At 32.0% G+C, this 15354-nt stretch overlaps 3 protein-coding genes across 3 annotated transcripts; 1 reads left to right on the top strand and 2 right to left on the bottom strand.

Annotated features, from left to right (window-relative positions):
• Positions 1-994: 994 nt before the first annotated feature.
• Positions 995-1963, top strand: LOC122581756 (thylakoid lumenal 19 kDa protein, chloroplastic). Its single transcript, XM_043754028.1, has one exon. The coding sequence runs from the start codon at positions 1065-1067 to the stop codon at positions 1797-1799; it is 735 nt and encodes a 244-aa protein (XP_043609963.1). The 5' UTR covers positions 995-1064; the 3' UTR covers positions 1800-1963.
• A 639-nt stretch (positions 1964-2602) lies between these two features.
• LOC122582786 lies at positions 2603-5202 on the bottom strand. Its single transcript, XM_043755224.1, has 2 exons — positions 4921-5202; positions 2603-2947 (listed from the first exon to the last, which is right to left on the bottom strand). The coding sequence occupies exons 1-2, from the start codon at positions 5105-5107 to the stop codon at positions 2718-2720; spliced, it is 417 nt and encodes a 138-aa protein (XP_043611159.1). The 5' UTR covers positions 5108-5202; the 3' UTR covers positions 2603-2717.
• Positions 5203-8582: 3380 nt separating this feature from the next.
• LOC122583975 (protein TRANSPARENT TESTA 1-like) lies at positions 8583-11246 on the bottom strand. The gene is made up of 2 exons (XM_043756344.1): positions 10655-11246; positions 8583-9216 (listed from the first exon to the last, which is right to left on the bottom strand). Exons 1-2 carry the CDS (start codon positions 11225-11227, stop codon positions 8785-8787), a joined length of 1005 nt encoding a protein of 334 aa, XP_043612279.1. The 5' UTR covers positions 11228-11246; the 3' UTR covers positions 8583-8784.
• Between the last annotated feature and the right edge of the window lie 4108 nt (positions 11247-15354).

Below are 15354 nucleotides of genomic sequence, written 5' to 3'. Positions count from 1 at the left end.
ATCTCCGGTCGGGCCATATATCATAGGGCACAAAAAATTTAAATATTATATATATACTAGGTCTTTTACCCGCACGATGTGCAGCTGTTTAAGAATATAGTTGAATTAAATTGGCTAAAAGTTTAGAATGTATACGTTAACAATTATTAATAATTTGTTTTTCTACTTTATATACATGGATAAAAATTCATCTAAATGTTAAGTGGTGGCATCATGTATAATTTATACGTTATATTTGTAGTTTTTAATGATAATTTATCAGTGTTAAAACCCTTTATATTCCATGGATCATGTTAACTATAACATTTGTTACTTAAATGCATATAAACTTTAACAAATCAATTGATATTTTATTAACTAAATAAAGTGGTGCTTGTTTTTAGTTAAAGACGAATTTTGATATTTAATATGGCTAATAATTGTTGTTAAAAAGAAATAGATTATAACAATAAATAAATAAGAAATAAAATTTCTATGTGAATTAAAAGTTTCAATAATGTCTCAAGAAAGACTTAGTGGATTGACGATTATAATTATTGAGAATGAAACTCTTATAGAATATAGACTCTGAAGAGCTAATCAACCAATTTGATATGAAAAATGTTAGGCGAGCTTCTCGAATCATTAGTTAACTCATGTGGTATGTATTTTTCATATTATCATTATGTTATTTTTATAACACCTCAATTATTATATATATAAAAAAATTGCTTATATAATTGGAATCCTAAAAGTTAGGGCATTTTTTTCACAGCTCGGATTAGACACTTGAATTCTCAGACCCCATTGTATAAAACTATTATTGAATTTTCAAAATAACATGTAATAAGTGTTAAAACTCACAATTACAATTCATTGGCCCGATCTCATTTGTCACAGATGAAATACTTTTGGTTTTGGCCTAACATTATGTTATTAATTGAGGTACCATTTTTGCCATAGAGCCAACTGATGGATAAGAAAAAATCCATCACTTTGTCATACAATCCACACACCATGTAGTTGACAACTAAACACACCCACAAAAACAAGTTAACCAAAAACCAACTTCAGTATCCAATTCCATGGCCACCATTTTCTCACCTTCAGCCATCTTCACCACCACATCCTCCACCTCCACCTCCACCTCCACCACCACCACCTCACCACCTTTGACCAAACCACACCTTCCAATTCTATCCACCACCAAACTAAAATTACCAAACTTAGCCAACACTGCATTAACTCTAGCTGCAGCCACCATCATAGCCACCTCATCCACCTTGCCTGCCTTATCTGCTGAATCATATGCCACATACTACGGCACAGCTGCCAGCGCAGCCAATTATGGTGGCTATGGTGGAAATTCAGACAAAAAAGCCTCTGCTGAATATGTCTATGACATTCCAGAAGGATGGAAAGAAAGACTAGTATCAAAAGTCGAAAAGGGAACCAATGGTACTGATAGCGAATTCTACAATCCGAAGAAGAAAACTGAAAAGGAGTACTTGACTTTTCTTGGTGGGCTCAGACAGTTAGCTCCAAAAGAAGTAGTTCTAAACAATCTTGCACTTTCGGATGTGAATTTGCAGGATTTGATTGCTGGTGCAGATCAAGTGAGTGCTGAAGAGACTAAAGATGATAAAGGGCAGGTGTATTACGTGTATGAAATCGATAGTGCAAGTGCACATAGTTTGATATCAGTTACCTGTGCTAAAAACAAGCTGTATGCACATTTTGTAATGGCACCTGCAGCTGAATGGAAAAAGGATCAGGAGACACTGAAACATATTCATGAGTCATTCAAGACCGTTGGATAGAAGAGTCTAATTTTGAAATAAACAGAGGTTCCGGTGAAAGATAATGCTTACCCATTTGTAAATTTTGGTTCGGATGTAATCAGTGCTTGTAGCTTGTATCATATATTTGCTACTGTATTAAATATTATGTTTTACAAAGTAATATCAATGATACCTTCTCTGCATTCTTGACTTGGGCTAAAGTCGAATGTCTCATTACTCCATATTTTACTTTCTTGTGCAGTTTTCTAAACTACAAATGCTCTGATAGACCGATACCAATTTAATAGGACCCAAATAATGAACTTAATTGAAAATAGGTGAGATGTTAAAACCTACAAAAATCGGGCATTCTTACAAAAAGTAGCCAAAAATAACATACTTCCTAAATATATGTACTCTTAAATCTTAATGATGCAAATTTAACCCTATGCCCCTATTCAACATGATCCGAAGCATTAGGAAGGGAGGTAAAGATAAATTTGCATATCTATGGCCAACTAGTAAAATGGGCAAACGGAAGTTAATAACATAATTAAAAGACTTGACCAGAATTTTTTTATGTTCATGATGAAGATGAAGAGCTTCTATAGCTAAAGATCGGAAGAAACCAAGAATCATGATCCATTATATCATTTATAGGAGGCTGGATAAGCTTCATTGAAGAGAATCTGCTAATAGAAAGTAACAGGCCGGATTCATTTCATCAGTAATTCCATTATACCTGATCAAAAAATTAGTTGGGTCCTATAACTTACATTTACAAAAATTTATAGATGGACTTCAAACAGGATCAGAATGCAAACAATGCTAAGCCATATCAATGGTAGTTTAAAGAGGACTATATATATACGAAGTAATATATAACCACATAATATTGTTATTAGCATACTATACATGTAAAGAGGAGAAACTTGCATCGTTTATCTCATCGATTAACTAGTATAGAGTATATCCATCATCATAGGAGACATGCCAACCTTGGCGACAAGGTGGTGCATTTTCACCATACTCACCACAACAGCTCCATCTTTTTTTCCAATTAGCCCTCCCAGTATTTGGTCGATCGGTCTTTTCATTCCATTTGTAAACAATGACCCCTGAACCATCACTCCATTCACCATCAATGCCTTGATGGGGTGGAGCAAGTGCTAATAATCCTTTATCACCTACAGAGTAACCACATAATCAAGTCATGTTTATATTTCGGTTAATGAGATATAATGCGACAGAAGCAAATGGCATGTATAAATATGAGTAACACTTCAGATTTATGAAATGTTTTAACGAGTACTACTTACAGAAGGCACGTCTAAATATGCATCTACTCATAAAACAAATTAGTGGTTGATGACAGTAATAGTCATTGTTTAGGGAGTCCATTTACACGGTTCAGGATATCTCTTATTTCCTGATACATCAGGTTAGAGATGGCAATTTCAGTCCATGCATGTTTAATCGCTAACATGTCTACTATGTAAAATAAGAAAATCTACCAAATAAAACCCTGCAAAACTTACTCAGATAGTATTTTCAATACATTATCTTACAACCTAGTAAATCAATTGATTAAAAATTTGGCTTATTAATTATTATTGTACTATTATAACGTATATGATCATGTTTAACATATTAGATCCTAACAAATCTGACAGAAAAGGTATACATGGGTCAACCGACCAGGTCCAACATGCACCTGGGTTTTGACCCGTTACCCAACCCGTCTGTCAGCCAACTCTATAACCTCTGATAGGAAAGTAGAATACCACTGATCCCTCTTTTCTTATCTTGCCTTGCTATATGTCACCATGTTCAAAGAAAATCAAACATGTTAATGAGTTATCTAGGGAACCTGTAGGATTAGAACAAACCAACCTCGTTTCAGACATCTACCATAACTCAATCAGCTTCTTAAGTAGGCCGCTACCACAACTATAACTACCATTATGCATACGGTAGTTTTTCAAGTTTCAACAGATACGGAACAAGGGAAATTATACCAAAGAGACTGGCAAGGTGTAACTTGTAAGTCGACCTGACAAATGGTTGAGAGTAAAGGCAAAAGAGACAAAACGGAGGTGAAGATGCTCAACATTTTAATGACATGAAAAGCTTTTAACTAATCAATACAGTATCATCATCTACATGCATTTAGTGGCACAACAAAGATCTTTTAAATGGAATCTGATTACAGGCTCTTTAATTTCAGAACTGTATATGAAGCTCATTCACTGTTAGTCGATAAGCATTTAGCGGCAAAATAATTTCCACAGTATCCATGCCTAAAATGTATATCCTTATAAAAAAGCATAGCTTCAATTTTGAAGTACGAACACCATCTACTGAACCTACTATTTTGTATAGCCAGATAAAACGACATATGAAACTGCTATTATTTGGAATAGTTTACAGTCATCACTTTAGCATTAACTTGTCACATTGATGAAGAATCATTGTCTGTTTGGCTAGTAATGCAAGACTTGATCTACTCTACAGAAGTTTGGTTACAAAGATGAACTTTGACGATGATTTATTACTGTCGTGCTAAATATTTGTGGTAGACTGGTAGCTTAATCAAATCCGACAATGGTTCAAATTTCTGAACAAAGGTGACATTGATAATGAATTCATGATATATCATCAAAGCACCGAACTGTATTTTGCACCAGTGGCTTCACCATTAGCTACGCCTTATTAGAACAAACACTAAATACAAACACACCAGCAGCATGGTTGGATCAGTGGTAAACGACAGAGGTCATAGGTTCAATACTCATCTCATGCAAAGGTTGGAGGGCCTTTTCTACCATTTAGGTAGAAATCTAAAACAGAATACGGGTCAATAGTAACCCAAATAGCATTTTTTTTAACAGAGTTATGCCTAAAATAACAACCTACTTTTTCAATCGTCCCAATTAGTGGAAATACTATTCTTTAGTCCCATTTTGGCTCTGATTATAAATTAGGGCAACATTTTTTCCCCTTCAAATCACGGCATAATTAAAACTTATACTCATGTCATTAAAAAATCCAACCCATTTTACAGTGACCATAAAATAAAATATAAAAATAATTAATAATACACGGCTATTTCTAATTTAAAAAAAATAATAATAAAAATAAAAATTCAATTTTAGCTTACCATTGGTGTGGCCATGGAAAGAGCAAGCTGTTGGGGAGTTATCTTTGTCTTCATACAAAGTGTTGCATCTCAAACAGCTTTTCTTTAGATTTAAAACTTGTGGGTATCTGCCATTTATGCCTAAGGATTTGAAACGTCTTGTCTGGGCGTATGAAAATGTATTATTTTGAGTTAATGTTAATGCCATGGTAGAATGGAACTACAACAGGGGTATAATTTGATTTTGTTTCTGTTCTTTTGTAGTTCAAATAAAAGTTTGTACAATTTGCAAAAAGGATTTTGAAGGATTTTAAAAATTTATAAGGTATACGATAGAAAAACATACATCTTTAGTATGGGAGATAGTCTTAGTAATAACCCGATGTTAGATACAAGAAAGTGATCTCAAATTTCAAATGAAAGAGTGATCGAACTATGTGGTGTCCATTACAACCTCGCAATTTCTATAAAACTCTATATTTCTACTATTATTTTTATGTATTTATTTAGTTTTAAAGATGATTGAGAATCTTAATTTAGTGTAATTTAATTTTATAGTTTAACTTTACGTTTATTGATACCATAAAAACTGTAGTCTCAAAATAAAAATCTAAGCTTCCTGCACTTGAGTGAAATAAAAATTGGTATCAATTTTTAGTGGTTTCTAATCGGTACAATTTATATGAGATCAAGATTGGCAAGATTTTTTAATGTATTTGTGACTTTTATGACCGGTACAATACAGCATAAAGTCTCACGCTAATTTTATCACATGGCATTCATGCATTGTTCAGTTTTTTAGCAATTATTGACATGTCATTAACCATACAACAATCATCATTGTAAATCATTCAAATTATACTCACAATTAAAAAAAGGACAGACGCGGGGATAAAAGCCACGACCTAGTTCTTGATCAATGGCGGGAAGGGGTTTGGGTTCACAAAAGAATTTGGGTTTTTATCAGCAATCATTTAAGATTTGAGGTTAAAAAAATTAATTATTTTAATCCACGCCGATGCTCGTGATTTAAAGGAATGTTTCCTAGTTTACTGTAAATCCTCCGTTTAAGGTTTGGGTTCACATAGGCTTTCATGAACGAACAAAACATGTTGAAATGGAATGTTTCTTTGTTCGAGAACGAGTTGAATCTCAAGAAATTTTGCCGAAGTATGTGTCTAGTAAACAGCAAATTGCGGATATTCTAACTAAACCATTGGGCACACAAGCACTTAATTCATGACTTACTTGACAAGCTAGGTGTTCGAAATCTTCACACTTTAGCTTGAGGGGGAGGAAAGGAATGTTTCCTAGTTTATTGTTTCTTAGTTCCTAGTTTATCTCCTTCATAACTTTAGCCCCAAGTTAACATGGCTATATATTATGTAATCGACTCTCTTATGATTGAATAACAAAAATCAACAACATTCAAACTCCAATCAAAATTCTCAGATCTTTTTGACAAGTCATACATATAAAATTAACTAACGATTTGTGTAATGTAACAAGATTGCAAGATGTGTGTATCAGTGTATGGCTCCCCATGTCATAAAAGCAAAGATTATTTCAAGTTCAAATGTAATTAATGGAATATTGGACGTACCAAGAAAGAAGATTAATTACCAATCAGATAGACCCCTTCCATTCAGGTTTGAAAGGCGTCAATCTCTTTTCGTTGTTTGCTTTGCCATGAGCATATATAAAAGCCAAGGATAAAGATGGTCAACTATATGTCGATCGGTCTTTCTAGAGTTACAAGCAACATCAATTCAAAGATTCTTATAGTCGATAAAGACGAAAAAACTTTAAGCACAACATGGTCTACAAATAAATACTACTAAAAAAGGTTGGAAAATTTTGATTTTCAACGTAATCTTTTTTTAAGGGGCAAGGGTGTAGTGCCAAAATTCTGGCAAATTGACAAGTTTGGCTAATTTTCGGCCAATGACAAGTTAACACGTGGCGTTGCCAAAAACTAGCCAAAACTTGCCAAATCACATGGTGTAGCAAACAAAACTAGCCAAAGATGCCTGAAAACATAAAAAAGTGACCGTTTTTTTATAAAATAGAAAGTTGAGCTCAGAATTTGGGGTCAGAAATTTCGGAAGTCGGAGACGCCATGGCTGCTAACCCGAAGGTTTACCCCGCCAAGATACGCCTCAAATCATCCGAGTCTCATTTTTACGAACATTTGTATCATCATCGCCCATTTATCGTAACACCGGCAACCTAGTTTTTCAACAATACCATTATCGGCTAAAACTACCTTTTCTGACTACCTATTGCTTTAATGGAACAAAATACGACAACACTACTAAGGAAAATCCGGCAACGCTACCGCTAAGTTAACACTACCAAGCTAATCACAAACATGCAATTAACGACAATGTAAAAAGATAAATATACGTGTGTGTGTGTGTGTATAAGCAGTAGTTCACCATAAACCCAAGAAAGGGCTCGCCGAAAAACCACAGCCGTCGTAAGCAGCAGCAACATCGGTTATCCAGAAAACCCAAGAAAGGGCTCACCGGAAAACCGAATCAACATGCAGCAACACCAGTAGTTCACCGGAAACCCAAGAAAGGGCTCGCCAGAAAACCGAACAAGTAGTCAAATAGCTAACTACACCCTTGCACAAGCCAAACGAAGTTTTGGCCGTTAAAAAGGTGAACGTTTTTGGCCGGCAATAGAAGCCAAGAAAAACATAGATCTAGCCTCAAAATCGAAAACCCCCAAATCAATTTTTAGGTTTTTGGTGATAAAAGGATTTTGGCACAAGAACAAATAAAACGGTCACAAAGGCATGCTCCCAACGTTCACATTGATCGGCCAAAACATGCTGATATATATACTAGCCGGTTAAACTTGTCAAAACTAGCTGATGCATGTGCTATATGGTTGCTAAAAAGCCGATGCTTTTTGCCGATATAAATAGCCGACTACACCCTTGCCCCTAACAATCCTTCCTTTTGGTATGCTATTTTTTTTTATCAAAAAAATTAATCACATGCCCGTTTTTAGTAGGGTCTATTCTAAATGTCCATTTCGACACACGAGTATTTTGTGATGAATAACAAAAGGAAAACATGGAATATAATGAAGAAGTAAGTATATATGAGAAAAGACAAAGGGATGAAGTTTGATGGAACATTGAAGATGTAAATTAAACGCCCCGCATTTATTTGATAGATACGAATTGGATAAGGAAGCTACTACTGTACGTCTACTTCTACTATGTGCCGCATTATATTGGTCATCAATACGTACAACGCCATGTCTAAGACTAGCCCAAGGGAAGAATGATCGAGAAGCATTGGAAAGCTTAATGCAGCACAAGTCGGAAGATGAATTTGTACGGTTAATGCAACGCATTGCCTATTGATAGGCCTCTTGTGGGAAGGAAATGTACTAAATCACGACATCTGTTACAAATGTACTGCATTCTTTGGTCAGCCAAAAACCACTTTGAATACTAAATCACCTTAATTAGGTTCGAATTTCATCCAATTTAATCAAGGTACTTAATTAGTATACGTTTCAAGGGTGCATGTTTGAGAAGTGAACTTGCAAGGAGGATTGGAGCTAAAACCATAAATAATATTTATGTATGTAATTATAAAAACTTATTCATGCTTATACGCGATACTAAAAGCTAGCTAGCATTCATTATAATATTAACCTAGCTTGCAAATTCTTTCAATTTTGATGATCAGAAGTTTAAAAACATCAACTAAAGATCCTCTTTTGGCCATGATGACAAGTACCATATAGATAATCTAAAAAACAAAAACATATACTATAAAACCCAAAATCGATACGACGACGATACAAGTGACATCCAAGCAAAAGCCACTAAACATAATAAGTAGAGTCATCAGCATTAAGTCACATGATTTCTATCCCAGATATCATGTCTTCGTCATCCTCATCTTCTTCTTCTCGAGTGAAATCTACGCCATTATGACCATGACCAAATGCCTTGACATGATCTTTAAGTGACCTTTTGTGCTTAAAATCTGAACCACATGTACAATACCATATCCTCCCACAATTCTTTTCATGTGTTCTCCAATCACCCTTCACCGCAATTGCCTTCCCGCATTTCCTGCACTCAAACGGCTTCACTCCATGCTTCCTCTTGTAATGTGTTTGAAGGGTTCTAAAGTCTTTAAGTGGTCTTGATCTAGGGTGATCAATGTGGTGCTTGCACTCTGGTGCACAACAGTAGCATGGCAGCTTTAACATGGCTGTGGGCTGGGATCCCCTTAAAGACTCTGGTCCCTTTCTGTATTGTGAACCATGTCCCCACATGTGCATCTGATGTTTCAATAAATACAACATGAACTGTTATAACGTTTCATATGTGAATAAAATTTATAACGTTTCATATGTGAACAAAATTTAAAGATATGTATATGTGTATATATATATACATACAAAGATGCATTAGAAAACTTAATTAACAAATGCATTACAAAAGAACTTTGTAAAAAAACATTAATTTGTGAATTTCTTTGGTGGAACCCAATATATATAACTCATTAAGTGATTTCTTTTGTTTTTATATTATCATATGAGATGGTGCATACAATAAAGTGCTCTTTGATAAAAGGAATATGAATTAGACAAACCAGGTGCTGTTGACTGAAGAATCTACTGACACTTAAGCAACACTACTGATGATCATCACATGTGTATGTATGTTAAATGTTTTTGGATCTTCACTGACCATGTAAACATTTTGTTTTACTATGAATCTCATGATGATTTTACTTTTTCTCTTTAGTTTTTACCCTTCTGATTCTTATCCACAGTAACATGCAGATGGAAGTGTTTAGATATGCAGTTTATAAATAGGAATATCTGTACAAACAACAAGAAACAAATGCTAAGGTCATATTCTTTCAATCTTTCTACTTGTACTTTGATATATCATATTTTTGTTTATTTGTTGTCTACTTATGAGGCTTAAATTAACTAAAAGGATAACTAGTGCATACAATAAAGTGCACCCAGTGCACTGATTAAGAAGCATTTAATAAAGCATTTAATGAAGTCTAACTTTCCTAAAATATGAAAATATGTATTAATTGTTTATTTAAAAATAGATATTGTTAGGTTGAATTAATACACATTAAATATAATTTTTGATTAATAAAGAAATAACAAGTTTATTAAATGTTTTCTTAACTAATGCACTAGGAGCACTAGTTAGCAAATCCCTTAATCTATTATCAGTCTCTCACCTACTAATAATTAGTACTTATTTCATGAACAACATGAGAAAATATAAATCACATATCTTTCATATGTGCGTGGGTTGGGATTTGAACCCCTACATTATATTTCCGATCACTGAAACAAATAAGATAAAGTCTTGATCATTAAATCATGATAAAGCTAATATATGAAGATTCATAGAGTACGTACGCATACTGATATACGAAGATTTTCATTAATTATGCATAACACTATATTAACCATTACCCTTTAAAGTATAATACTACTAAGTCTATCTTTTATAAATTATATTGTATGACTTGACACATCCTTAAAACTCCGTAAAATTAAGCTAATAATTGATTTCTTAAAAAAAGGAAGAACATGAAATTTGTGCATTCTATTCAACTCAATTCTATTGCTTTAACATGTACAATTGTACATGCAATTCTGTACATATAAATTAAAATCTATTTATGTAAAACAGCAATTATATTATATACATATAGATATATCATATATAGCTAATATGTACCTGAAGATTGTTATATCTTGTGAAGTTCTTGGAGCAAATTGGACATGGAAACTTATTTGGACCAGCAAGTATCTGACCAGGATTTGGAATCCAATACTGGCTAGTCTTCTTCAATATAGGAAACCCTAGAAGCATTTTATCATTTTCTTTAACACTTTTCTTTTTAGTGCAGCAAGGAAACCCAAGAAGGATTTCATCACCATTATTACCCTTATATTTAGAGCAACTAGGGAAGCTAGTAGAAGTAGTAGAAAGCCCTATATTTAGTGTTACACTAACAGCTTCTTGATTTGTAATTGTACTTGTGCATTTGAATATATTTTTATCTTCCATTTCTTGATTATATGAAAGATGATGGTCATGTTGACCTAGGTCAAGTTTTGTGTGACTTAAATTGCTAAGAAGAGGAAGAGTTTCTTTTAGTTGATGTGATGATGATGATGATGATGGGATGTTATGATAATTAGGGTGTGAAGGAGAAGGATGACTATAATTAGAAGAACATAAACAATAATAATATGGGTGGTGAGAAATGAAAGGCAACCATTCATTGAAGAAAGTGGGATTTCTCATTGTGTGAGATAAACATATAGTGATGATACTAACAAACATATACTAAACATTCTTTCCAGGCACCTTATATATAATGTATCTTGACATTTTTCTCATCTTTGGAGAAAGAGATCATGAATTCGATCCTTAATTCTCGTAAGGTCGGCGATTTTTTATAACCTTAGGTAGAACCTGAAAGCATACTTAATCTCTTATCTTTGGTAGGGTTCCAATACACTGTCGAAGACCTTATTAGACGTATAACTCATTAAGGACAATATATATAAACAATATTGGGAGTTACTTTTTATCTTTGGAGACACGTTATATTGTCTTATTCCTAGAGATAAAAACAAATGCAATGTTGTAAATGTTGCAAAAATATGTGACACGATATCTCTATTTTCATATTCAGATGATTTAGGTTCTTTATGTATTTTAATCATATCGTTAATGAAGGAGGTGGTATGTGTCCTATAAAACGTAGTATAATTTATACACATTATTATAGAGTAAGTTAAGCATTCGATATATTGTTGTGTATAAACAAGTTGTATTATTAAAAAACAGAAGTCGTATTTGTGATATTAATCTCTCGCATTGTTGCGTCTAACTTATATGTTACTATGTATATATTGTACACATATAAATCTTCATCCCTTAATTATAGTTCTAAATTATCTTTCTTTAGCAATCCAAATGTCTATATTCTTTTTTTTCTATCCATATAAAAATGAAGTTTCAGCGATAAAACGAACTAACACGTTACCCGAACAATGTTGCGGTGTGATCACAAAGGCAGTTTAATTAGTGGTATCAACGACGGGTGGTGATGGCGGCAAGTATTGATACGTGGTGGTGGGGGTATCGAGTGGTATAGTTTGATGTAAATATAACGGATGTAAAGATGGTAGTATAATCAATTTATATGATAGAAGGATTATTATGCAATGTGGCGGTAATGTGGTAGTGACAACAATCGGTAGTGAATTGGTGATGGGGTAAGTGGTAGTGGTAATTGATGTAAATAATTGATCTAAAAATAATTAGAAGGTAAAAGGCTAATCGTACAAATCAATAAAATAAATTGGTTAGTTTGTATTTATTCTTTTAACTTTTTAACATGGGTATATAATTTTAATTTATAAGTATAGAATTTATATATAGTCAAAACATAGATTAAATATCAACTATACTCAGTAGTTATATTTTATTATACTAAATGACAGTTGCTCTAATAGCTTATTAACCAATCATGTTCTCGATTTTTTTAGGTTTTTTTTTTTACTTTTCTTGACTTTTTATATAAATAAATATATTATTTACATACATAGTTTCGATCACATCTAACCTAAAGATAATTGTTAGATCATTAAAAAACTAAAGATAAATATTAAGTTATTAATTGAATTCGATACATAAATGTCGACTATAAAATGTGTACGTATCTGTCTATATTTATATTAGATTAGATCATTATTAAATTATAAATATTAGCTTATATGTTCATCATTGTTTTAGATCATAACCTTTAATCTCTAATTAATTTGATCAGCGGACTTTAGATATTGTTAGATGGAATTCCAAGTTAAATATATTGGGTAATATCAACTACTAAACCTCTAAAAAGAGGGTTATTTGAATCCAAAATTCAAATTAATATAAACTACATTCAAGATTCATTTTATCGCTCAATTAAAACGTACAATTTTATCCTTTTTTATATATTAGTTTTGTGTACTAATATACATATTTATCATTGTTATTGAAATCAAGAGTCTTAATTTTTATCAAAGCATATAAAAAAAGTCCTAATTGTTATTATATGAAAATTCTTATATAAGTTATCACATTAAGTTACATAATACCATACATATACACATTCATCGAAACCAACAAAATCATTCAATAATATGGTTGATAGAAACCAAATTAACTTTTTGCAAGACATAAAAATAAGAATAAGAATGAAGCTAATATCGTCAGATAAAACAATCCCGTTTAGGTTTCATAGAAGACAATTTCCGTTGGTGGTTTCTTACGTAATGACAATTAACAAAAGTCAAGGACAATCATGATCGACTGTCGGTTTGTATCTACAACGTCCGGTTTTCTCACACTGACAATTGTACATTGCAGTATCTCGAGTTGAGTAAAAAAGGGTCTCAAGATTTTGATATGCCACAAAGATATGAGGACAAATAACACTACAACAAATATCGTCTATAAAGACGTTTTGCAAAAGATGAAGTGAATACGCTTTTAATGGCTATTCATTACATTATTTTGTTTTTTATTTCATATCATTCTTGACATTTGAATTGAACTATTTGTTTTTACGTATATTTTCAACTTTGAAACTACAATTTTTATAAGTTAAATGTATAAAGATCTAATATTGATAATATCATAAGTCTGTATTCAGTGTCGGACACGGGTTTAAAACCTAGTAAATAAACTATTTCGATAATGAGAAAATCAATTTGTTCTAGGAATTGGTCATCTTTTAAAGTTTTGACCAAAAGCTTCACTTTTTTCCAAAACAAATATGCATATGTTTCCAAGAATGCACGAGTGATGGAGAGATTCGAGACGTACTCACATTTAAGTCTCCAAGTATCTTCCTAAATTTTTTATTTCCACTAAATTGTCTTGAAATTTTCTATAAGAAACTCTGCCCCTTCATTTAGAAATTCCCGAAACCAATGTTCAACCAGTAAAAGGTAGTGAAAAATAAGTAAATAACAATGATAGATAGTCCACATACTCTAGCTGAAGTTTTTTTGCAATTTGCAAATGTATGAACACAATGTATGAACACAATGTATGGTAGTCGCATCTATGATCTATCTATCTACATGTATCATATGCATTATTAATAATACCATGCGTGATGCACAGATTTACTAATAATATTCATACGTATATCTTGTAAACAAATAACACAAAATAGTATAAATAATATAAAGATATATAATCTCAAGTTTTCGGATAACAATGGATTGGAAAAATAAGGTATTTTTCACATTCGAATTATGCGCAAACATATATAAAGATCAATTGCTTCCGGAATAATAGCTACTTTCACCGAAGACTATAATATGGAAATACACCATACACATAATACAAACATAACTTTATTATCTAATAAGCAAACAAACATAATAATAATTGTAATTAATAGTTAACATAAACCAAAAGAAAGATAATGAAAAACTTTCAATAGTAGATATAGATAAATAAACTTTTGATGAATATATAAGGGTCGATTATGTAGTAAAGAATCTATAAATATATATAAAAGAGAAACCTTAATTTCAAAATAGAAAAGTTTGGACCCTTAGATAAAGTTCAACTTTTAATTGTAGCCATTAGATCAAAACGATGATGTCATATATCTTTTTTAACTTTTTTTGATTTACTTTTAATTCAATAAATTAAACAATTTTTATTTCCTAATATAAATTTGTAGACATTATTTATTAAAGTTGTTTAATATATAATTATGGAAACTAATATTTTTTTAATTTTATATTATTTTTTATATTTAAAATCAACTTTTGAATTTTTATTTAATAAAAGTTTCTCTTTAAGCAATACACAGATTGACATAATTTTTCAATAATTACTCAACAATTTTTAAGCTAATGAAGAACCGGAAAAAAAAAAACAAATACAAAATCTATAATAAGCTATCACAATTATGTATCAAAAAAATAGTTGTATGAAAATCGTAAAGATATTATGCATAACTTTAAGTTAAATTAGCACACAACATGTGCTGTATAGATTGGTAATTTAATTGGTTAGTAAATTTTGTAAATAACTAAATTATTCAAATAAAACGTTAAAGCTCAAGTACAGACAATACAAACATATTCGGATGCATAAAAGACATCCAATCAAACAGAAACGTTATTTAGCGAGACCTCTAATAGATGATGTATCCATTTTTCCAACCGGTCGGTCATCGTTAACCAGAATCTCAACGACCATCAATCTAACTTCACGCTTTTTTAGTGGTTCAATTTTTACCAAGTTCAACATGTCATTAATTATATATATAGGGGGATGGGAACATAAGGCTGTCGGGTATCTAAGTTTAAGGTGTGGAACACTCACATATTGTTTTTTTAATCCATAAAAAT

Source organism: Erigeron canadensis, chromosome 9 (assembly GCF_010389155.1).
Source record: "Erigeron canadensis isolate Cc75 chromosome 9, C_canadensis_v1, whole genome shotgun sequence".
NCBI lineage: Eukaryota > Viridiplantae > Streptophyta > Magnoliopsida > Asterales > Asteraceae > Erigeron > Erigeron canadensis.
The sequence above is the reverse complement of the archived record's forward strand: the minus strand, read 5'-3'. Positions and strand labels throughout refer to the sequence as shown.